The sequence below is a fragment of the Erythrolamprus reginae genome, chromosome 1 (assembly GCF_031021105.1).
Source record: "Erythrolamprus reginae isolate rEryReg1 chromosome 1, rEryReg1.hap1, whole genome shotgun sequence".
In the NCBI taxonomy this organism is placed as follows: domain Eukaryota; kingdom Metazoa; phylum Chordata; class Lepidosauria; order Squamata; family Dipsadidae; genus Erythrolamprus; species Erythrolamprus reginae.
Window position 1 is genome coordinate 251,479,114 of NC_091950.1, and position 26,080 is coordinate 251,505,193.

Here is a 26,080-nt window from a genome sequence, read left to right on the forward strand (position 1 = left end):
CAGCGAGATAAGTTAGATTGCTTCCAGGATCTCTTGTGCTGCTTTTGGCCCCCAGGAGGTTGTAGAGAGGCTTGTTAGGCCCAAAACGAGGTGCAGGGGAATGTGGCACCCTCCCCATGCTCCTTTTTTGCTTCCAGGGGACTGTAGGGAGGCTTGCTAGGCCCAAAAGAGGTGCAGGAGGGACCTTCAAGGAAGAAGGAAAGAAAGAAACCCTCACTATTTGGAGATCCCCAAGTACATGGAGTTTGAATTGAGACCTTATTATACGTTACTGCTAAGATATACTCAAACTAAGCTAATTGTGGAGCTCCAAGAATGCCAGATGATCATTGGGCATGTCCCCAGTTTCAATACGTCTTTTTTTCTTTTTACAAAGACCTTCTGGGGCTCTTCACAGGAAGGGAGGGAGGGAGAAAGAGAGGGAGGGAGGGAAGGGTAAACTCTTACTCATATTCAATCCTCACTGTTTAGGGATCTCCACGTGAATGGAGTTTGAGTTGAGAGTTTATAATAGGTGACTGCTAAGCTATCCTCAGACTAAACTAATCAACAGTGGAGCTCTAAGAATGTCAGATGATCAATGTTCTCAGTTTCAAAACGTCTGGCTTTTGCTCCTGCTACCAAAGACCTTCTGTGGTTCTTCACAGGAAGGGAGGGAGGGAGAGAGAGAGGGAAGGGGGGAGAGAGAGAGAGAGGAAGAAGAGGAAGGAAGCACCACAAACCCTGCCACTAGATATGGCTTCAGAAGAGACTTTGAAACAGCACAGTAATTTAGGGTTGGAAGATATCTCGGAGGTCATCTAGTCCAAACTCATGCTGCAGGAGGAAATCTTACATTATCTGGATTATTTTGGTTCCTCTAACAAAGGGGGAAAATTGCCAGAAAGAAGACGGAGTTTACTAGAACAAGGCTGCCATACAGAGGAAGGCAGAGATAGCCCTTGACTTATGACCACAATTGAGCTCAAAATTTTGGTTGCTAGGCAAGAGTATTGTTAAGTAGGTTTTACCACATTTTATTCAATCCATTACATTTCCTGGCTCTAACAGTGATGTGCAAGCTAAGGAAGAACATCTGAAGGCATGTGCAATGTTCTAATATATAGATGTTATGGTTATATGTGTGGCAGAAAGTGGACTCTGGATATGTTTTTCCAAATGCAGTGAGGTTGAATGTGTGTGTGTGTGTGTGTTTGTGTGTGTGTATGCACATGCACATACAGTATATATAGTAGATAATATATATTTTTGTGTACCTGTGTGTGATATGTACACATATGACTTATATACGTAGGATTAAATGGTATATTTTGGATGTTCAGTAGTAGTAAATAGACAGGAAAATTGTGTTTCGTTGAGGCCTTGAAGCACCCTAACCCCAAACCTTGATGTGACTGATGTCAATCTGGCCATGTCCACCGAGTCACATGACCACCCAGAATTTATGATCACCTAGCAATCCCCACCGTGACATGATTGTCAAACCACTCCACCCAGTCACATGACCACAAAGCCACGCCTACCATCACATGATACTCAAGCCATGCCCACAAAATAAGCCACACCCATAGAGCGGCAATAAAAAAAATGTGGAAGTCACCCTCATTGATTACAGCAAAATCTCTACTTGAGAAACAAAATGAGGACCCTTTTTGCACTACTACATAGTTTTGGTCTATACAACATTTGATTGTGCTATACAGTATTTTACTTTTTCACCTATCCCTAATTTTTCTGCAATACCATTCTCATATCAAATAATGCATCATTTCTCACTGCAACTTCAACCTTGTGCTTTCTGGAAGGCTGTTCCTAAAAATATGGACTTCCAGTGCAAGAAGAAAAGTTTTTAATATTCATCCTTCCTATTTCATTTATGCACACGGCTCTCTGGATTTTATTCAGAATCAAACATTAGGTGAAGTATATATATACTAAGTGATCCTAAGATTATTTATTACTTCAAAATAAATAACATGTCATCAAAATGAGTGTACTTCAACCTTCAGAAGTAAATAACCAATTTTATTTGTATAATATATAAATAATATACTGTACATTCTTCAACAAATGCTAAAATATAGTTTTTGTGAATTATCTATTACTTATTGGACATAATTTGTACTATACTGTATAACGTGTTCTGATTCTGACCGGTCATAGAGAAGAGCAAAAGATGAATCCATAAACATTTCAGTCTTCCTTACTTCAGTGCTGGGCTTGGAACATCCACTGGATTCTGGTGTTCAGCTTTAATTTTGTGTTCTCACCCATATAGGCATAAACTTTCAAATTAATTGATAGCAAACAATTTAAAGATATTGACAAAATTGAACGGGTCCAAAGACGGGCTACAAGAATGGTGGAAGGTCTTAAGCATAAAACGTATCAGGAAAGACTTAATGAACTCAATCTGTATAGTCTGGAGGACAGAAGGAAAAGGGGGGACATGATCGAAACATTTAAATATATTAAAGGGTTAAATAAGGTCCAGGAGGGAAGTGTTTTTAATAGGAAAGTGAACACAAGAACAAGGGGACACAATCTGAAGTTAGTTGGGGGAAAGATCAAAAGCAACATGAGAAAATATTATTTTACTGAAAGAGTAGTAGATCCTTGGAACAAACTTCCAGCAGACGTGGTAGATAAATCCACAGTAACTGAATTTAAACATGCCTGGGATAAACATATATCCATCCTAAGATAAAATACAGAAAATAGTATAAGGGCAGACTAGATGGACCATGAGGTCTTTTTCTGCCGTCAGACTTCTATGTTTCTATGTTTCTATTTAAAATGGCAATAGAATCATTTACTCACTTGTGTCTGCAGTAGGATTTGATCAAAATTATAAAAACATACGCAAGGAGTAAACATCATTGCAAAAGTGCAAAGCCTATCTAGACTTTGAAAAATACCTGACTAAAGACAAAATAAGAAATACATATGTTCAATGTTGGCTTGGCATCAATTGTTCATCTTTTCAGCACACATTCTGAAAAATATTTGTAAGACTTCTCACAAGAACTTTATGTATCTGTTAATAACTTTACAAAATGTGCCACATTTAAATCTAGGTGATAGATTCTAAACCAAAACTATTTTAATGTTTGATTTAAACATTTTAAAACATTTCTCACGAGTATTAAAATACATAGCACATTTAAAATTAATACACATTTTTATTTATAGTTTGTAGAAAGCAAGTATTATCCAAATCATTACAAGTTCAGAAGTACATTTTTATTGAATTTTTTTTTAATTAAATGTCTAAATTGCAAAATAGACCTATTATTTTTTCTCTTTCCAACGAAAGCATACTCCTTTTCTGCTCAGGATGCTCTTCTAATGGAATAGTGTCCCGTCCCCCCCCAATTACTATGTTAGATCTGATATTTTTCTGCAAAGCCTGCAGTCCTGCGGGATACAACTTTGCATGGTCAGAGATTTGCAATAGGAAGGGAAACAGCTGCATGAATCATAGCCAAAAGTGTTGCTTCTTAAACACTTTAAAAAGAGATTCCTTGCTTGTGCGTCTGAATGCTTTGTACACCACTAAAAACTAATATATCTTAGGCGAAAGCCTTCGGCTCAGCCTCAGGTATTCTTTAGTAACACAGGAGTTTCAACGGTGGATTTTTCTTGTGGGCATTAGAAGTCTCCCTTGATATTTGAGAGGACAGAATCCTATGTTCCAAGTCTCATAGCATTGTCATTATGAGATAAATTCTCAAGTTTCGAATAGGCTAAAGACAAAGATTATTACCTGTTAATTATTTTAATTATTGCCATACAAACAAATAGAGAGAAATTTCCTGCCATGATTGCTCTTTCTACAGAAAGACGTTTTTAACTGTACAGTGTTCCCTCGATTTTCGCGGGTTGGAACTTCGCGAAAAGTCTATACCATGGTTTTTCAAAAATATTAATTTAAAAATACTTTGCGGTTTCTTCCCTTATACCACGGTTTTTCCCGCCCGATGATGTCATATGTCATCACCAAACTTTCATCCGCCTTTAATAAATATTTTTTTTAAATAAACTTTAATAAATAAACATGGTGAGTAATAATCTAAATGGTTGCTAAGGGAATGGGAAATTGTAATTTAGGGGTTTAAAGTGTTAATGGAAGGCTTGTAATACTGTTCATAGCCAAAAATAGTGTATTTACTTCTGCATCTCTACTTTGTGGAAATTCGACTTTTGCGGGCAGTCTCGGAACGCATCCCCCGCGAAAATTGAGGGAACACTGTATATCATTTTCGTTATGCTAGAGAGAATAAGCTAATAGCAATGGCACTTAGACTTATAAAGTGCTCTATAGTGCTTTATAGCACTATCTAAGCAGACCTGGGCAAGATGCAGCCCAAAGGCTGGATGCGGCCCGCCTGCTGTCTGTGACCAGCTCACGGAGGTCAGTCCAACTTTTCTAGATAAGAACTGTGTGTTCAAGATATAATATATAATTATATATATAATATAATTTATAATTATAATATAATTAACTCAGTTCTACCCAATAATATACAGTATTGGGTAGAACTGAGTTAATTATATTAGTCCGGCCCTCTAAAACCATCCCAATTTCTCATGCGTCCCTATGTCAAAATTAATTGCCCACCCCTGGTCTAAGCAGTTTACAGAGTCAGCATATTGCCCCCAATAATTTTACCTCAGTTGAGGTAAATGAGATCCTCATTTTACTGACCTCAAAAGGATGGAAGGCTGAGTCAACCTTGAGCTGGTCAGGATTGAACTCCAGGCTATGGGCAGAGTTAGCCTGCAGTACTGCATTCTACCTACTGCACCACCATGGCTCCTAATGCTTTAATTTGATTAAAAGTATCTTAGAATAAAATTCATTTCTTTTCTTGGTGTATTAATCTTTGTGCTGTTTAAATTAATTGTTATTGCAGCCTTTTTGCTCATTCCCTGCTTCTTTGCCTTTCCTTGCTCCATTCCCACCTGGACCAATAAGCTGTTGCCACCTCTGCTAATGTTATGCCTCCCATTATCATGGTCTTTCCATGTATTATTGAATTTCAGTAATTCTCATAAACTTGTCTGTTTGTGTAATTATGAAGATGATGATAAAATGGATTTATTCATGCCTTATTTTACAGAAAGACGTTAAGTCTGGATATTTTGTAAAATATAAAATGAAAGTAAACTTGTATCTATTCCATTCTTAATAAAAACTGCCAAATATTAATAGAAAAAAAATTGTTTCCAGGGACAATTTTCCGAATAGGTTTAGTAAGATATTTTTAATAACATTAATTATCATGTGCTAGATGCATATCCAGTCACATGGCATATGTTTTTAGTAACCTTACTTAACACTGGTGTAAAACTTTATAATTGCATACATTTTATAACAAATTACAAATATCTAGTTCATGAAAGCAAATTGTGTGCAAGGTAGTCCTGATTTGTTTATTTTGCCTTGATTGTGTGCGCTGTTTACATCATTAAATTCATAAGAATTTCATTCCTATAAAAATTTACTACTGTAGATGCAGACTTTAGGTAGTTATTTCAAATATTGGAAATGGTAAAAAATGCTTTACTCTAAATAAACTTTGCTGTCACCTTTGGTTTTTACATTGTGAATGCACTTAACAAGATTTCAACTAGTAATCTTTCTATGCTTGTATTAATAACCTTATGCACATAATATATTTCATCTCTATTCAGGGTTATCTCCAGAACAAGAAACCATTAGTTTCATTTGTCAGAACTTTAAGAAAAGGAGCATAAACAATCTTTGGGATCTAGTTTTAGATACAAAGCTATTGCTATATAGTTATTTTCAAATAACTAATGCAACAGCAGGTTTTTAAAATTTTATCAGATAGACATTATTGTCATATTTCTTAAAAAAATACAGAACAAATTTTGTAAAATGTAGTGGGAGGTTTGAATAAAATGAATGGTTAAGAGAAGTCTAGTTTGGGCAGATTGAGAGAACATTTTCTGAGAGAATAGGTCTTTCTAAAGACATCTTTGTGGATTTGGAGTCCCCACGGGAACTGTGTGAGATATGTATAGAGGAAAAAGAACAAACAACTTTGAGTAACTCTTGGCGCAAGTAGAAGGATCTTCTATTCATCCAGGAGACTCTTCATATACCAGTCCTTAAAACTAGAATTTTAGGTTGTAGGTTATTAAATGTTAATGTAACCTTTGGTTTAGAGGCATTTAACTTTATAAATACATTTAATCTTTAGTTTTGAATTCTTTTTTCTGTAGCAGTAGTTTTTATAAGACAATAAATATAATACACTTCATGATGAAATTGCTAGTGCATTACAAACCAGTATTCCAGATTTTACAAAACATTTGAAATGTTTCAACTGCATTATTATAGGAGTGTTCTCTAAACTCTGAATATCATGATGTTTTGGCATTGCATTCAATTAAATAAAATTAACAACTCCTGTCTTTTCCTGAGCTGCCTATACCTCTTTCCAAAAAAGTTTTCTTGGAAGCTTGCCTGTATTTTCAGACATTTTCAATAGCTATGCCATATCCCATGTTATTCAGGAAGCCCTTTTAATGCCTCAAAGTAACCTTTCTAAGGGACTTTTTAAAGCAGAATGTAAAGAAGTCAACTTCTACTAATTTTATGTTATATATGTATTCGTCTTGGTATGGCTTTTTTTTTACAAAAACGAATTAGAACAAAAGGTTAAACAAGCAGAAAATGTATTGAGCAAGTGATTTCTGCCCTCTCAAATACTAAGGGATTCTTGTGAACCATCCTAATGAACTTATTTAGACAATTAGACTACCAATCCACATTACTTAGAATTATATCTTTTTCGTATTATGTAATAGATTTTTCTCCCACGCAAAATATTCTTTTTAATAGTTACATCAAAATGTGCACATTCCCCTGTATTCGAGATAGATAGGAAACTTTCTGTAGTTCCACATTTGATCTGTTCTTGCACATGATTGCTGCCATGGTGGTTCAATTGGAAGGTGTTTGTCATAGATTTTAAATATGCATTGAATTAGCATGTTTGAATGCTGGCTATTACAACATAGATGAAAATATCTTGTTCACCAGTATTTCAAATTTAATCAATAACAGTTATTTATTTGAGGATATGATTAAATATACGGTATGTAGCTCAGGGTTGAACTGTGAAGTCCTTGGTGATTGAGTTTGGCTGTTGGTTTACAGACATTTTGTTGCCCAACTGGATAATATCAGTGTGAATGAGTATGGGAAAGGAATTATCCTCCCACCAAAACTGGCAGAACATGCTACTATATATAAGTGGGGAGCAATCATCTCTCCACTTACTTGCACTGATTATTACCTAGTTGGGCAATGGAATCTCTGCAAGCATGTATTTATCCAAATTCGGATATCACCAAAAACTCACAGTTTTATCTGTTACTATTTATTTATTGAAATGCTTTATTTTGTTGAGTTTTAATATTTTAACTACCTTTGCTCTTTTATGTATATTTTATGTTAACTGCCTTGAGCATATTGGTAAAAAGAATAATTTTAATGGGTTGTTTAGGAAGCAACATTTAGGAGAGATGCTTGAGTTACTTTAATCTAAATAATAAAGTAGGTAAAAGCAGGATTTAGTTTGAGTAGATTTTGCAGTTATGATAAAAATCATTTATGTTTGTGTGAATATGTTTTAGAATATTCTAAATCTCTAACATAATTAGCCAATTTGTTAATACTAATTCCTTAGGGAGTAAAATGTATTGTCAGGAGAAGGGATTTAGTTATTTAATTGTTGCACCGCATGAGAAGGTTTAAAAGGGGTAACTTACATTGTTAATTTAATATACATACAACAATCAGTAATTAAAATTATATATATATATATTATTTATTTATTTATTTATTTATTGGATTTGTATGCCGCCCCTCTCCGCAGACTCGGGGCGGCTAACAACAGGAATAAAACAGTATATAACAAAATCCAATACTAAAAACAATTAAAAAACCCATTATATAAAAACCAATCATACATACAGACATACCATGCATAAAATTGTAAGGGCCTAGGGGGAAAGTGTATCTCAGTTCCCCCATGCCTGGCGGCAGAGGTGGGTTTTAAGCAGCTTACGAAATGCAAGGAGGGTGGGGGCCATTCTAATCTCAGGGAGGAGTTGGTCCCAGAGGGCCGGGGCCGCCACAGAGAAGGCTCTTCCTCTGGGTCCCGCCAAGCGACATTGTTTGGTTGACGGGACCTGGAGAAGACCCACTCTGTGGGACCTATCCTTTTGTGGAAAAATATTAATATCCAGAAGCTTGTTGCTGATTTTGTTATATGTTGCAGCCGTTTTTTTCAGAATTGTTTCAGCTGTTGCTTTTTAGACTTTAACTTTTAAAATTATTATATTTGGGACAAAAAGAAACAATCGGAGTGTCTTTTATTCCTTTCTTCTTAAGTAATTTCTGGTTCCCTGATTGTTTACTAGTATAGTTAAGAAAATGTAAATGGAAACTAATTCTAGCTTTCCTTAGTTTGAGTACAGTTAAAGTAGTGCATTCTTAAAATGTCGTACTAACCAAATTGCTTCATTGTAGGGGGATTGACCAATGGTAGTGGTCGCTATATTTCAGCAGCTCCTGGAGCAGAAGCCAAGTATCGCAGTGCTGCAAATACCTCCAGTCTTTTTAGCTCAAGCAGCCAGTTGTTTCCTCCCTCACGACTACGTTACAGTAGATCTGACATTATGCCCTCTGGGCGGAGTAGGTTATTGGAGGATTTCAGAAATAATCGCTTTCCTAACCTTCAACTAAGAGATCTTGTTGGGCATATAGTTGAATTTTCACGGGATCAACATGGCTCTAGGTAAGCATATATAGCTCTCCTGAATAAGTAAGGGAATATATGTTTCTTTTAGTAATGTCTTTGGATCAATCTATTGAATATTTAATATTCAACATGTGATGAATAATTCTGTTTTATTCACTCTCAGTATACCCAGAGACCTAAATTTGGGGGTTCAGTTGGCATTCAGAAGATGGGATGCACAATATGAGGTCAAATTTTGTTTTCAAAGTGAATCAGAGCCCACTTAAATTAATTGTACCTCATTGAAGTTGGATTGATGTGATTGTTAATAATAAAAACTATACCTAATGCTCCAACAAAATCTAAAAGTAGCTTTTATTTTACTATTCATACTTCCCATATTTCATTCACAAAATAATTGAAATGGAATTTTAATTGTGTGTATGGAATTCAGTTTCTTGTTGGCTTGACTGATTATAGTCATCAGCATTGTTCATGAAAAGCTTTAAAATACTTGCTGTATTTATTTATATTGGCATGTACATTTTTGACATTTACAGATTTATACAACAGAAATTAGAGAGAGCTACTCCAGCTGAGCGCCAAATGTTGTTTAGTGAAATTCTGCAAGCAGCGTATCAGCTGATGACAGATGTGTTTGGAAACTATGTAATACAGAAATTCTTTGAGGTAAATATCTTAAGAATATTGTTTAAAATTTTAATTATACTAATGTATTTAAATAAAAGATTATTCGGGGATGGAAAATTTAACAAACCTTAGAGATAGAGTTACTTTAACAAGCAATGAAAATAAAAGTTAAATATGCACATTTTTGTCCGTTTTGTGTAAACAGCTACAGGACAGAGCTCAGTAAATAAGCAGCCACAATGGATTAACCAGTAACACAAGCCATAAACAATGTAACATTGAAAATATTTTTTTCTGCTGGCTTGAGGCTTTCTAATGCACATGCATAATGTGTGATTTTTGTGTTTGACATTTTGAAAACTGAACAGGATATAACTCTTTATCTATAATCCATACTGACAATGGACAACTTTATAGACTAAATAGTGAACACAACATACAAAATACATAGAGGCAACAGTATTATAATTCAGGAACTTTTAACTTCTCCATAGCACAAAACTGAGAAATAAGTACTACACCTATAGGACAAGTAAGCAAAAATATTGTTTCTCAGCAGTTAGCCATTGCATTTGATGCAACGTCATACAGTTTCAGAATCTGCATACTCTTAATATTCACTGGTTGGTTAGTGGGGCTTCGCCATGTTTGTTAGGAGAAATAAAGCTAGTGTGTGACTGCGGGTTGTCAGAAGGTGAGAGAAAGGCTTAGTTCTTAACTACCTTCCAATGGCATGTTGGAAAATTCAGTAGTAGGAGACTATTTTTCAGGGAAACCAGCTTTTCCACTGTGTTTAATATGAGACATGGAATGTCAGTTGCCTTGGAGAACACAGTGTGACAATGTGTAATCATCTATGAACCTGGCTAGATGCAAGCCATGATGACTAAAACATGTTTTGCCATTTTTCTTGCTTATGAAAAAACTACAACACATACCCAGGGAGATTACAGTTAACTCTTATGTCTTTTTGCATAAGAAGCCAAGACTTCCTCCTCTTTCCTCACGCACAATGTGGTACATTCTTATGCTTGCCAAGGGAAACCCGCAGTTGGATCTGGTCCCCTGATTGTTGCTGATGCCAGAGTTGAAATATGCCTTAATATTTGTGCTGTGCCTCCTGGCAAGAGCCTAATCTTCTGACCTCTGCATGGCCTACACTTAGAAGTTTATTGTTTATGATGATTTTCTTCATTTGAGTACTCTATCACAGTTACTTTAGAAAGTAGATTACATTAGTTCCCAGTCAGCCGCCTTCAGACTGCAAATGAAGTTAAAAGAAATTGATATGAGCAGAATCTGCATTAATTTAGATGAGTTGATAGACAAATATGAAGATGATTTTTTATTATAGTTTGTTAAGAAAGCTTACCTCTATTTAGCTCTGCTGTGTACCCCCCTCAGGCAGCCATTTAAACAAGTTGGCAGACTTCTATTGCATATGCTTCGAAAGCAGGAATCAGAATACTGATTTCATTCTTATCTCTTTTTTTACACAGCAATAGAACTGCAGTATTTTTTGGAGTATAAGACGCATCCCTCCCCAAAAGAGGGTGGAAATGTTGGTGCATCTTATACACCAAATATAGCTATTTTGGCCTCCCGAAGCCCATTTTTTGCGAAAAACGGGGCATGCAGAGTTTTGGAGGCCTGCAAAGTGCTTCTGGGAGAAGACAAAAACAACCCCATTTTTGCAAAAAATTGGGTGTTTTGCCTTCTCCCAGAAGCATTCTGCAGGCCTCCCAAACCTGATGCATGCCCCATTTTTCATTTAAAAATGGGGTGCAGAGAGGGCTTGGGAGGCCTGCAGAGTGCTCCTGGGTGAAGAGGACAAAAACTTTTTCTTCTTTTTACTTACCTCTTCAAAATCTTGGTGCATCTTTATAGTCTGAAAAATATGGTACTTTGTAATTTCACAGAAGTTTCCAAATTATATTACCAACTTCTACAGGGTAACTTTAAAACTGGCCATTTTAAGACCAGGACTTCCTGCCAAAGTAAGAAAAAAATAATAATGTCCTTTGCATTGGTGACCCTGAACCTATGATTTAGCACCTCTGGTTGCAACCATCATTCAGGGTATGGACCACTGCATCTTATTTGCCACATGGGAGAAAATCATTGCCTTGGAATAAAGTGTCATCTGCCTGGTTCCTGATTCCTGCAGCACGAGAGATGCTACTCAATATAGACTTAAATCATTAATGCAGTTTCTATGCTATATTCCAACAATCTAATTTAATTCCTCCTAAATAAACAAGGGGTGTAAATTAGAGCTGTAGATTTTCCCTTCTTAACTATCCCCTATACTGCTTAGTAAGTAAAGTTGAGCAAGAAAAAACTACAGTATCAACTATAAAGAGTAGAGTGGGAAGGGGATGCTAACCTGTGCAAATAACCATTCTTCACCAGTTAATTTCTATTATTGTATCTGTGATTGCCAACTCAAGATTGCCTCTATGAATCAACAATCACAAATAGATCTTACTATTTAACATGTGCTCAACTGACTGTTTCTCAGTTTTTTTTCTTCCTTCCTTCACCAGCTCCAGTCAATAGCAGCTGCAATGGAACTTGTGCCTGCTGCTTGTTGACTAAAGCAGTCTACAGTTTTCCTTTGCTTAGACAGTTTTTCAAAGTTAATCATTAATGTTAGAACAGTCTAGGATGTGGTTCAAAACTAATTTTTGTCTCAAACTAAAGACAAAGTTCTAGACTCAAAAACACTCCATAGTTGTTCCAAACTCACATATCCCTTGTTTGAAGCATTTACATTCTGAATCTCAATTTTAAGAGTAGATCCTAGATTAATATTAAAAAATAATAGGGAAGTATTTTTCTAAATTCTGAATGTCATGGATGGTACAAAAAGATTAAGATCCCTTGTTCGTACCTACGGCAACCATTTCAGGCCATAATAGTTTTCAGTTGTGTGTGTTGCTTACAGAAACTTTCCTCCATTATTCTGTAATCAGAAAACACAAACTGAAATCTCCCTTTCCTCACTTTCAAAGGATTTTTAAATCATAGAAGTAAGGGAATATCATCCTGAAAGAATCAATTGTATATGTCATGCTTATTTAAATTGTAACTTTTGAGAGGATCAGTATTATTTCTGTTATATGTTAGATCCAAAAGATTTATTTCACTTGTTCTATATCAGAAAGACATTCTCTTCAATAATTTAAAATTAATAAAAATCAAGTTGCATTGCTTTAAAACCATTTTGCTTACCTAAGTCATAAGAAACCTGAAGTATGCTATAACTCTTAACATCTTCCTCCTTTGGTCTACTTCCTGGAGCTGCTATGAGGTGTAGTTCTACAACAACTTGTACAGATGAAAACTGAATTTGGACTTTCTTCACTGGATGATTTATTTCTGAGATTGCAAATTACATGTGTAGTTAATTCTCAAGGGGTGAAATACAAATCCTTGAGAAGAGCCATAAAGGAGATCCTAGTAATAAATGATAAAGTAGCTAACAATGCAGATACTCTTTATGAAGTTTTTAAACATGTAATTTTCTGCAGATGAACATGTAAAGTTTAATTTTTTTAAATAGTGCTTTCACTTTCATTATAGTTTGGAAGCATTGACCAGAAGTTAGCACTTGCAACGCGCATTCGTGGACATGTTCTCCCATTAGCTTTACAGATGTATGGGTGTCGAGTCATTCAGAAAGCTTTAGAGTCTATTTCACCTGACCAGCAGGTAATTGTAAGTTAGATCAATATTTTTGTATTTATATTTATAATCAAAATATAATCCCTTTTGATTAGTTCTGAAACATACTTATAGTGGTAATCTATTTTTTAGTTTAAGAATACTCTGAATTCTGGTGACATCATATAGGTTGATTGGTTGATAGGTTGAATCCAGCAATAAGTGGATTGTTATTGCTTTTTTCTGAGTTACTGTTTTGAGTTCTTAGTCTAGTCTTCAGCTACGGAATTTTCTAGTGGCCTCTCATCTGAATCAATGGAGATTCTCAGTCATTCAGGTCATGATAGTCCCAAAGGTGCCTTTTCAGGAGGCTACTGGACTTTCTTGTTTTTCTCTGAAGACATTTTGCTCTCCTACAAAAAGCTTCTTCAGCTCTTCAGTAATCTACTTCACATTTTGATACCACAAATATTAGCTTGCTGCTCCTATATATCTAGACAATTATTTATAGAAATACTTTGTAGGAGGAACATCAATTAAGGATATGCATACATTGATCTCTTATGTTATTTCTTTGTAGAATGAAATGGTGAAGGAACTAGATGGTCATGTCCTAAAATGTGTTAAGGATCAAAACGGAAATCATGTGGTACAAAAGTGTATTGAATGTGTTCAGCCACAATCACTCCAATTTATTATTGATGCTTTCAAAGGACAGGTAATTTTTCATTTATTATTTTGTGAATGAGGAATGACTTCCACAATTCATAGTTAGGCAATTGATAACTGCGAGAATACAACTTCAGTTTTGGATTTGTATTGTACAATATAGCCTTTTATTCCATAAGAGATTTTTCCTTGGTGACTCTATTGTAATTCTTCCTGCATGTACTTAAAATAGTTTAGTTTATACAATTTACAGTTATATATATTTATGAAATGCAAATTTCAAAACTTTTAACCTTTCTGTAGCTTTTGACTTATCATTTAAAGATTTTTCTAAGAGGTACTTTGAACCATTTGATTCTTTAGCTTTATATATACAGTACTGCACTATTCAGAACTTTCTATTAGGGCTGATGGATGGAATGTTTCACAGTTTTCTGGAATGTTCCATTCTTGGATTGAGTGTGTGTAGGTGCATTTAATAATATCTACCCTTTTAGTATATTGCTTTATCAAGATGAACTGCTAAATAACTATCCAAAATGCTTTGGAGAATAAAGACAGATATTCAGCATTGTCACTCTTTCTTATTTTCTTCTTGAAGTGAAATAGACTGCTTCAGATGTTATTAAATATATTCCCTGGGAGCTGTAAAATTTAAATATTCTCATAATCAGATGTTATTAAACACATTCTCTGGGAATGTATCTAATCTAGACATAACTAAGGATGGGAATCATTCTAAAAATTTCACACAGTTATGAGGTATTATATACTTATAATTAAAATCTTGTTATTTCAAGGTGTTTGTGCTTTCAACTCATCCTTATGGCTGTAGAGTAATTCAACGTATTCTTGAGCATTGTACTGCCGAACAGACCTTGCCCATTTTGGAAGAATTGCATCAACACACAGAACAGCTTGTACAGGTTGGTGTGTACTAAAATGCCAAGATGAACATAAACAATTGCAAAATCATTATAGGCGGAAAACATTGGAGAAAGTGGGTATTGGATTATGTTGGGTAATTTAATTATACTAATTATATTATATGATTTAATTAGACAGGATTGTGAATACAGGCATTTAGCTAAAATGTGATCAGAACTAAAACTAAATTTCTAAGCCAAACAAAAACACGCTGTATTGTCATTTCATGATCAAGCTATGAAGACCACTAAAAAACAAAGGCAGTGTGCAGACCACAAAGCAAAACCTCCTGTTTTTAATCTCTTGGTTTGTAAGTCACAGGGTCTCAATAGCTCCAAGGAAGCCATATACAATGTTTCCTGGACCAGATTGATTGACCACATTACTCTGCCCTCTAATAACCTCCAAATTAGACTACTGCAGTGAGCTTTATGTGGGCCTGCCCTTTAAGAACACTCAAAAGTAACAGTCAGAGCAAAAATATTTTTTCAGACCATTTTGTACTTATCCTGAATAAATAGTACTACCAGTAGTTTTTACTGTTTGTATTACATTTAAAAGACTGTATGTTAATTAATACTTGATGAAGGAACATTTTCCTAGTGTGCACCTGAACAAACATTAAGATTTGCAAAGGGGGAGGACTCTCTTTACTGGTTCATAGCTGTAAAAGTAATTATAGTCTACCTTATGGTACTCCATCTTTGGAATGCCCTTTCCTTAAAGACCAAACAAATGTTAACTTTTTTTTAATGTCAGGTGAAGACCTAGTTTTTTAGTGATTTACATAGGCCTTTGCTGTAACCTCCCCATGCCTTATTGCTCCATAATAATAAATGCCTCTCCACTAGGAATGTGCAGTTATTCAGATTCCAAGCAGAAAAGATGCTTTGCAAGCTGGGAATGCTTGCTGAATCAGTCAATGTTTCCAGGGAACGGTCCTGAAATATATATTTCAAAGAAGAAAACACTACTAGAACGTTCTTAGATATATATTTTGGGAGTGGGGGGCTGTGTGTAAATATAGAAATAGAAGCAGCTTTTTAAAGGAGGCACTACGAGTCTACGGAGAGGGGCGGCATACAAATCTAATAAATAAATAAATTCCACTAAAGCAGATTTCCCATTTTGGATCTGAATTAATTAAACATCCTTAATTTCCAAGTGGTTCTCATTTATGGTAGATGTGATTTGCCAGGATGATTGCCTCTCTCCTGCATCTCATCTTGGCCAAAGGAGAGCTAAAGGGAATGGCAAAGCATGCTACCTTTGGATTCATCCCTCCATGTTTTATACCTGGGCTTCCTTCAGAACTAAACCATCATATGAAACTGTTCCTTCCTCATCCTCTTCCCTCCCCCCCAAAAAGCAACAATCACAACATACTGTTCCCATCTGCCTTTTCTCAACCTGAGCCCATGGCCAGGCAGGATATCTCTGCTGTATTTCTGAAGCTTTCCATGGAAGGAACCAGTCAGGAGAAAAGGGTTTTTTTCTATGTAAAACTGGGAAAGAGTCTTTAACGGGGAAGGGTGTGGAGGCCTTTTTTCTGCTGCTGCTTCCCTGAAGCGCCCTGAGAAGCAGCATGTTCACCTTCTCAAGTTTTTTGCAAGCATTTCTTGCAGTTTGAAGCTTTTCTCACTGCTTCTATGTAACACAACTGTAACCAGGTAAGCCCAGCGAGAGAGCTGTAGCTCCAGGGAAGGGTTGCAGAGCGTTTTGTAAGCTGAATGAAGAAGCAATGCCATGGATTTTTTTTTTTAAAGGACAACTGATTTGTGTGCAGTGGTACAATAGGCTCCTGCTTGAATGGAGTGGGCACAGGTGGATTGGAAGACCTTCAAGTTCCCTTCCAATTCTTGTCAGTTTTAAATAATAAAAAGCGGAGGTGGACAAAACTACAACTACAGCCCTGGGGCAGGCGGGGCAGGGGACAAGGCTTTGCAGCTGAACTTGGGGAGTTTGGGCTCCTGCAGGGAATGGCAGAGTGCACTTTTAAATTTTTGCTCCATGATGGGGAGCGAAAGAGTCATGGGGAGTTGCGCAGCCTCAGCGAAGCGCTGTTTTGGGGGGGAGATTGGGCAGAGAGGCTTCATCCTGAGGAAGCTCTTTTTTTCTTTCTGGAATTTGGTGCATCCATTTAGGTCCAAAATGACACAATGAGCAAACCGTAAGTGTGTTTTTCCGAACTTCCGGTTTGTCCGTTGGGCAATTTTTTTCACCTACCAGGCTTCAGAAAGGCCTATGCGCATGCGTGGTGGCCAGCTGGGTGGTGCGCTTGTGCGGGGGTAGGAAAGGGGTGTGGGCACGTTACGTATGCTAGAGCCCCCCCATTTTGGCACGCGAACCAAAAAAGGTTCGCCATCACTGATCTAGTACAACTCCGACTGGCATAGCAGTTGAAAGATGGATGGGATGGGTAGAAAGCCTGCCCCTTTTAACTGTTGATTCCATGACTTGGAACTTTGACTGGATGCACATTATAGAAATAGAAGAGGAATAAATGTTTTCCTTCCAAGCCCATGTAGCCCCAAGATAATTTTGAATTTTAGAGCTAAGATATCTCAACCTGCTTATACAAAAAACAGTTTTTAAAATAATTCATAATGGCATATTGATTGTTTTGCCATCAAAGGTGACTGGAATATGTGAATTTGGAGAACACAGGAAGTGAAGCAATTTGTGTAATTGTCTAAGTGGTGCCTCATGAGTGAAACCATACTTAGTTAATCTTGTCACTTAGCATATTAGACGCATATGCCCATTCCAATGAAATATTGTGCCTTCTTTCCACTTATTTTTGCTTATTATTTGGACATGGCCATTTGCTCATATATCTTTCATTTCTAAACGCTGAAGCATTTTCATGCGGTGAGTAATCACCTCTTTGATATCATATTTTAAAAACTAATGATATGACTCTATTAACTTATTTTAGGATCAATATGGAAACTATGTTATTCAGCATGTTCTGGAACATGGCCGGCCTGAAGACAAGAGTAAAATTGTTACTGAAATCAGAGGGAAAGTTCTGACTTTAAGTCAGCATAAATTTGCCAGGTATGGTAAATAACAAATTTCTAATTGTACTGGCTTTGGCTGGTTGAATGTTTTAAAGAAAGGATAGCTGAGTTAATCCTAGAAGAAGAAGAAAATTAAGAACAGCCCTAAGCAAAACGGAATACAAAAAAGTGCAAACCTTTATATTCTGGATAGCTGTTCTAGGATGATAACAAAAAAGAAAAAGAAAGAAGCAAAAAAAATTCAAATCATTAGCCAGATATTTTAGTTAAAAGTTAGCAATAAAATGGATGCACTTAACTCAGTAAGTATTGAAGCAAGATAATAGGGCAAACCATTTTTGGTTTGTGTGCCCGTTTTTCACTCTCCCCAGGCTTCAGAGCCTTTCTAGGATCCTGGGGAGTGCAGAAAGGGCCTCCCCCCCATCCCACTGGAGATCCTCCAGAGGCCGGAATCATTCCATTTGCCAACTTCCGGTTGAACCAGAAGTTCCATTTTTTCCCCCTCTTTCTCTCCCCTGTCTTTAGAGCCTTTCTATGAGCCTGGGGAGGGCAAAAATGGCCCGTCTCTGAGTCTCTCAGAGGCCAGAAATGGCCTGTTTCAATTTACTTCATAGCAAAGAAACTCTATAATACGTATGTCTTTGGATAGCAGATGGAATCCCAGCAATTACTCAAGGAAAAAATTAAAGGAAGCTCATATGAATTGCAGTTAGCGCAAGGGCATTAATTTTATTGTATTGACAGGGTTTGGGTAAAATAATGTTTATTTCTATTGTCCAACCTCATAACTTTTACAGCAATGTGGTGGAAAAATGTGTGACTCATGCATCTCGTGCTGAAAGAGCTTTGCTTATTGATGAAGTATGCTGCCAGAATGATGGTCCTCACAGTGCCTTATACACCATGATGAAGGACCAATATGCAAACTATGTTGTTCAGAAGATGATTGACATGGCGGAACCAGCTCAGCGTAAGATTATAATGCACAAAGTAAGAATGAAATCTTTACATTGCTCTGCTTGAGAATTGCTTCTATCAGCAGATCAAGGAAAGAATAATTCCTCATCCCTTTTTCCATGTAATCATACAAATAGATTTGAAGGAAGGAAGAATGTCTTGTCACGGGTGCTGGCTTTTTCCTGTGAATTTATTGCAAGAGTTTAAAAAGTCTTCACATAAAATTAAATACTTTACAATATTTGTAATTAGACTGATGCCATTATGTCTGTATAAATTAATATCTTATATTAGTTTTATGAAAAATGGGATTATTGTAATTTTTTATTTTATTCTTCCAAATGTCAGGCCGAAGCCATTGTTTCTCTCTGAATTTCTCTCTGAATGTTGACAGAAACAAACTTTAATTACCAATAGCTTTCCTTGTAAAATTTCATTTTACTGAATAATGTCCAATTAAATAATACAAGGATGAACAATTTAACTATTTTAAAGAACCCTAAATTTTATCTTCACCAAATATAATCTTGGCTTGAATCCATATATAATCTTCTGCAGTCAGAAGTTATATCTTCTTGCACAAAGTGGTCTTTTATCAATTCTCCTTTTTTTGCTGGAGACTTCTGAATTATCTTCTACCTCTATAGCAATACATGGGAAAGAGAAATAATATATCTGTATACAACAACCAATTTTCTTTACATTGGATGTTAGGAATATTTTGGCCTCAGAACTTGAGGAAAGAACTTTTAGGGCTGAAATTTTGAGTCTTACCCTTACAACTCTTACCTCCTTTTTTAAAAAGTGAAAATACTAATGTTGAACATTTTAGAGTTGGGTTCTATGGGAGAAAAGAAGGGCTAGGATTACATGTAGCCCATTTGTTTCTCAGTCTGCCGGTAGATCCAGTCCGTTGTCTATACTCATAGGGCTACACAAAACTTTGATTCTATAATTCAATTCAACATTAGTTGAATTGAATCTCAGAAATCAAATTCAAAAATCAGATTGGCTGCCAAATCAATTCAGAAAATCAAACACCCAATTTCATACACTGTATTGTAAAATCAAGAACTGACTTGTTTTTTTTAATTGGTTTGAATTAGATTAGAGCCAAATAAATGAGTACTCCATGTAACTGAATGAATAACTAACTTTGGAGTAGCATTGTTCATTTGTGGTTAAAAATAATTACTGTAAATCTGTTCTGTTCGTGAAGTCAGAGTTTAAGTCCATAACTTTTTTTGTCTACACCAATATTATTTCATTTGTCATATATATAGTCACATACCTAAAATGTGGCATTTCTGTTTGACTGTGTTCTAGTTTACAACTTCCTATCTGTTAATATAATAAATTGCCATTGGGTTCTGTCTGTTATCCAGAAAAGTTTGATCCATTTTATTTTATTTTTTTCACTTCTATATTTTACATGTAATATTCCTAATTGAGCATACTGAACCTATTCCCATTCAACACAGAAATAGGAGAAAACTCTAGATACTGTATTTTTGGAGTATAACACGCACCTTAGCTTTGGGAAAGAAAAACAAGGGGAAAAAATTCTGCCTTTGCCTCCCAGAAAACAGCAAACAGTACAGATGGTATACACTGTTTGCTATGTATTTCTGTGCATGTGTGCCTGACCCATAAAAATAGCAAAGAATTGGAGAAATCTCCATTATGGCAGTATATTAATGTCAGAAAATTTTATTAAATGTAGTCACACCAACTCCTCCCAGTTATTTAAATAGATCTACTCCAAACATGACTAAGTCAGGATTGAACTCAACTGCCTTATTTTAACACTAAAACAGGACACTACTTTCAGATTATACTTATATAGATACTATTAAAATTGATGTGGCTTTCTGGAAGTATACATTATTCTCTGCTATTTAAAAGAGGATACAAAAGCACTGGGCCTCTTTAGGTAATGCATTTATTTTAAAAAGCTTTTCCATTTTGTTGTCTACAGCAATAATAAATCAGTATTTAAAAAATAAATCTAATAATTTGAACATTCTACTAACATTTATAGTTATTGACTTACCTCCTTTCATCCAGTTTCAGCAGTCTAATTGGCAGAAAAAAATAAAATTCTGCCTCTGCCACTACTTCCCAGCAATTTGCCTTTTTGCAGCTTTAGTTTCACTTTCAGTTTCAGCATCTGGCTTGCCTGAAGCCTCAAATCAGCTGTGGGTCAAGAAGATGATAATGAGTTGCTTGGCTTGTTCTGTTTGCTGCAAGGAGGTAAATTGCTGGGAGGCAGAGACCAAAGGGTGGGATGGCTGGGTGGGGCTATATTTGGTGTATACGATGCACCAAGGTTTTCACCCGTTTGTGGGGATAAAAGTGTTATACTCCAAAAAAATATGGTAATAGGCATTACAATATCTATTGTATCTGCATGCACACTGATGTAGCACTTTTACTCACCATTAGTTCTTCAGGGTCTTAACATTGTTCAAAAATGTTAAGAAAAGACACATTGAAAGATATGTTATATTTGTCTTTATCTTTCTAACTATTCTTCACAATGTCAATTTTGCTGATGGGAGTATTGATGGTCTCAATTTCTTCTTTTCAGATTCGACCCCATATTACAACCTTGCGTAAATACACCTATGGGAAGCATATCCTTGCCAAGCTGGAAAAGTATTACCTGAAGAACAATGCTGATCTGGGGCCAGTTGGAGGACCACCAAATGGGATGCTTTGAAGATAAGTTTAAGGAGCAGTCCAAAAGATTAATTGTATTGTGAATTATCAAAACACCCAACTTAACTAAAATTTTGTGATTTTTTAAAAAATATATTTATTGACTTCATCCATTTGTAAAAATGTTATTCATGTGTATATTTTTGGGGAATGAATTACAACATATTGCCATTTCTTAACAGAGACCTATCAGATTGCAAGGCTTACAAAGCACAGAATGCCTGTAAATGATGTAACTATCGGAATAGCTGTCCCATTTTGTAAATTTTTATCTTGTAAAGTCACTGAATAAAATAGTTTTTAAAGGGAAAAAGTACAGTATTCTTTTAATATACTGGCTTACAGTCTGGTAGGTCTAGCCACCATCATTGCACAACATGTTTATATAATTGTATATAGAATTAGTTTTCATTTTTCCCCTTTGTGTGGAATCTTTTTTATAACAGTTGGAAATGAAGCAATTGCATAATTATTATTTAATGTGATACAGAAAGTTAAGTTCTGTATTTTGGTGGTTCACAATTTTATAGTCCCAAAAGCAATCAAGGTACTGCAAATACCAGTAAATAAGTCATAAAATGTGAACACTGATGAGTAGTTTCCATCTTTTACTCTGGAAATATTTTTTTTTTGAAAAAAAAAACAGTGCCCTTTTCTCCAGCAGTGTACAGAAGCCATGTATATAATTTAATATTTAACTAATGGTGCAAGAATAGGGTATAAAATCAAAGTAGTACTTGGATCCAGCAATGTACTGTCTGGGAAAGAGTAAATTCAATAAATAAATAGGCAGACAGTTGGTGTAAATGTGTGTTTTGCTTTGCATATACAATTGTAAGATGGGATTTGAAAATTGAGCATATGCTTGAAGTAGTAGATGAATTTGTAGGCAATTGTTGGAGGAAAGAGCCTACTTAAATTTGATAGTGCAACATCTAAAGCATGATTAAATATTCAGATAGGGTTTTTTGCTTCCTTATAAATATAAGCATTATATAAGTATAGTTAATAGATGTAAGTTTACCGTTTGTAAACAGATTCCTTGTTTTCAATGTTTTAAAAGCCTTGCTAATTAAGTAGTGATGCTTACCTTGGTTGTACAGATGTACATTTGTAAACCTTCATGCTGTAAATGTAATTTGTTTTACCCCTTTTGGGAAGAAAAATTGCATTTTAGTGTATATTCATATCCCTGCCCCTCTACCCTGACATAGTGTTGTATAATGTAAATTTATTTCGGCAAATCAAGACTGGTTTTTTAAAAATTCTATCTTTATATGGTTTCAGAGATATGAATCAGCTTTCTTTGATCTGTTACAAAAATCTTTTGTTTATTACATAGCTATTCTGTTAATATGGACATTTTGGAAATTAAATCAGTTTAAACATTAATGAAAATAAAGATAATTAATGGACAGAAATACTGATGACAGAAACCAGTGCTTCTTCCATCTTATATGTGGCACGATTTGTTTTTGTATAGAAGGATGCTGTATTTTTGAACAGCTTGTTTCATCCTAAAGCAAATATGTATGATACTGTCAATTTAAACACAACACTGTAACAGTAAGATAAAGGTGTACATTTACAAGCGGCCTTATGTACATTTCCCAGTTTCCTTTTTAAGGCAAGAATTGTGACTATATGTGTATAATTAAAATCCTTTTTAATCCTTTGCCTTTGAAGATATTTTGGAAAGACATTTACTTTACTGAAAGATAAAATGCATTGTATTTTGTTCAAGCTGGCATTTTGTATAAACACTTCTTCATTTTTGTGACATAATATAGGTGCTTTGCCTCAGAATTGTTGGAGGGAGTGACAGTTACAGCATATAGAAAAGCTTTGGGGTGGAGGTTCCAAGAAATGGAAAAGAACAGTGCGTTTTATGCAGCTTCTTAATAGAAACATGCAAATACCTGTATACCATAAAATAGTTTATTCCAACATTTTTGAAAAATAATAATAACAATAATAATATCAACTAAAATACCTGAAGTGTATGGTAATTTCTGGTCATAATAGCTTTCTCTCCGCTTACATAATTGTTAAATGTGTGTTAATTATATTTGTCCTAGAACAGTTTTCTCATAGAAGTTGCAACTCGATAGAATTCTGAAATTCCAGTAAAATTTATCTTCTCATCCAAAGAATATATGATTTGAAGAGTTGGAAGAATATAGATCTGCTATATGTTAGAAAACCTACATGTGTATAAAACCTAATTCAAATATAATTTACTGCTCAATATATTGCAAGTCTGTCCTATAATCTATTGGCTCAATGAAATGTCATATTTATTATACAGTGGTACCTCGAGATACGAGTTTAATTCGTTCCGGACCTGGGCTCTTAAGTCGAGCAGCTCTTATCTCGAACGACTTTTCCCCATAGGAATTAATGTAAATAATTTTAATTGGTTCCAGCCCTCAAAAAACTCACAAAGTTAGTCTAAATTATGCAGAAAGACATGTTTTTAATGAAGAAATGTACATGTACATATAAATGAATAATGAAGTTTCTTTCACTTAACTTGTAAACTTTCTTAAACTTTTAAATTTACATATGTTCAACTTCTCTGCCACCCAATCCTGTAGGACAGAGGTCCCCAACCCTTTTTGCACCAGGGACCGGCTTTAAGCGATCAAGAGAGGAATGGGTGAATGAATGGACGGAGGGTGGGAAGGAAGGAAGGAAAGAGGGAAGGGACAGGAACAGAGGAAGGAAGCAAGGAAACTTATGAAAGGGGAGAGTAAGAGAGGAATGAGTGAAGGGAGGGAGGGAGGGAAGAAGGTGGGAAGGAGAAAGAAAAGAAGAAATAGAGGAAGGGAAGGTAAAAGAGAAAGAAAAAGAGAAAGAAAGAAAGAAAGAAAGAAAGAAAGGGGGAAGGGACAGGAACAGAGGAAGGAAGCAAGGAAACTTATGAAAGGGGAGAGTAAGAGAGGAATGAGTGAAGGGAGGGAGGGAGGGAAGAAGGTGGGAAGGAGAAAGAAAAGAAGAAATAGAGGAAGGGAAGGTAAAAGAGAGAAAGAAAAAGAGCAAGAAAGAAAGCTGCAAGCACCCCCCCGAGCCCCCCAGGCCGGCTGCAACCTTTTAAAACACGCGCGCCGCTTCGCAGCTGTCTCCTGAAGCCGAACGCGGAAGTTAGCGTTTGGCTTCAGGAGACAGCTCCTTGGCGCTTGTATCTCGAATTTGGGCTTGTAAGTAGAACAAAAATATCTCTCCCCTCCCAGCTCTTATCTCGAGTTGCTCTTAAGTAGAGCAGCTCTTATGTCGGGGTTCCACTGTACAGGAAACTCTACTATCTGAATGAGATATATTTACACTGTAGAAATATGGAACAATGGAATGGCTTTCCTCAATTAGCAGCTGGAAACAATCTCTATTTCCCTCCCACCCCCTTGATACACTTCTTTGATATCCCCTTTAATGTAAATTTGTTTAGGTCTGCTCAGCATCTAAGCCGCTATTAGTTCATATTGAATGATGTAATATTCACTTGTAATATTCTGTATAGAAAAAATGAAAATGTGTAAGTTTATGCAGTTTGTTCTTCTTTCCAAAATGTGGTGGTCACCTGACTATAATTACTACTCTACTTTCGTTGGAAACTTTTATCTATATTAGGCATCTTTTTTTTCCCCTTGGGTTTTTAAATATTAAGGATGATTGTGCAGTCAGCCAGATGCTTAGACTGAATTTGGCATTTTTGTCCACCTGTTGAATTCTTCCTTAAGGAACTGGAATTAGTAGTTGTTGTTATTTGATAATATTAAAGCTATTGTTGCATGATTAGGGTTGGTCACACAGCCTTATAGTTAGACTGGATTTGACATTGTTAATCCACTTACCAAGTTTTTAAATACCTGTTCACAACAGTGTGAAGTCGCAGCTGCCCATTCTTTAACTGCTGTTGGCCTTCATACACATAGAGTTCTTCTGAAGAACCTAGGATGTCATAATGTATCAGCATAGTATATTGGGCAATCCAAGTAGTGTGGCCTTTTGCAATTGATAAATGGAAATGTTGTCAATGCACTGATTTTCTAAGTGCTGTCTAAGATAACTACTAGGACCATCATGTCTGGTTTATGTCACTTCAATTTCTAGATCTTGATATTAATAGTATTATTATTTAGTATTTATATGCCACCTATCAAACTATCAGTTATGCTTCAGCTATCTGTTAGTTTCCCACTTGTTTGGCCACTTATAAAACAATCCCTTGCAATTGACCTTGGTAGCTGACGCTAATGGGAGTTGTTTAAAATGAACCTTTGTAGTAATATTTGATCCATGTATTTTCTATAGAAGCTTCTATGTATTCTTGTAAAGTTTCCACTGGAAAGTACAAGACACCTGAGAGCCCAATGTTTTGTATGTTCAAATTTGTATATCTGTCACATGTATGTATATATTGGATAAAATACATTTTAACACCCATTGTCTAATTACTACTGTATAAATGAAAATGTTCTTAATGATAATTACCGTAGATGCCATATCTCAACCAGTTATTTGCCTATTTATAAGAAAAGAATTCACTTTTTAAATTAATAATGTGCTTTTTTCTAAATTAGAATTTACCTGAAGGATATCTGTTGTGTGAAATCTGACCTAGATCAGAAACAACTTTTCCTCTATAAAATTGGTGAAGAAATATATCTGAGTGAATCTATTCAAGAG

At 35.5% G+C, this 26,080-nt stretch overlaps 1 protein-coding gene across 19 annotated transcripts in view; it reads left to right on the plus strand.

Annotated features, from left to right (window-relative positions):
* Positions 1-23,069, plus strand: part of PUM2 (pumilio RNA binding family member 2) — a 76,708-nt gene extending 53,639 nt beyond the window's left edge. For 12 of the 19 annotated variants that reach the window (XM_070732813.1, XM_070732820.1, XM_070732817.1 and 9 more), the window contains 8 exons: positions 8,570-8,837; positions 9,341-9,470; positions 13,017-13,151; positions 13,678-13,815; positions 14,567-14,692; positions 17,632-17,753; positions 18,514-18,706; positions 21,264-23,069. In XM_070732813.1, the coding sequence (XP_070588914.1) occupies positions 8,570-8,837; positions 9,341-9,470; positions 13,017-13,151; positions 13,678-13,815; positions 14,567-14,692; positions 17,632-17,753; positions 18,514-18,706; positions 21,264-21,395 (1,244 nt within the window). In that variant the 3' untranslated portion in view covers positions 21,396-23,069. The remainder of the gene's footprint in view (positions 1-8,569; positions 8,838-9,340; positions 9,471-13,016; positions 13,152-13,677; positions 13,816-14,566; positions 14,693-17,631; positions 17,754-18,513; positions 18,707-21,263) is intronic. The other 7 variants (XM_070732822.1, XM_070732815.1, XM_070732821.1 and 4 more) reach the window with 1 other exon arrangement.
* Positions 23,070-26,080: the final 3,011 nt, after the last annotated feature.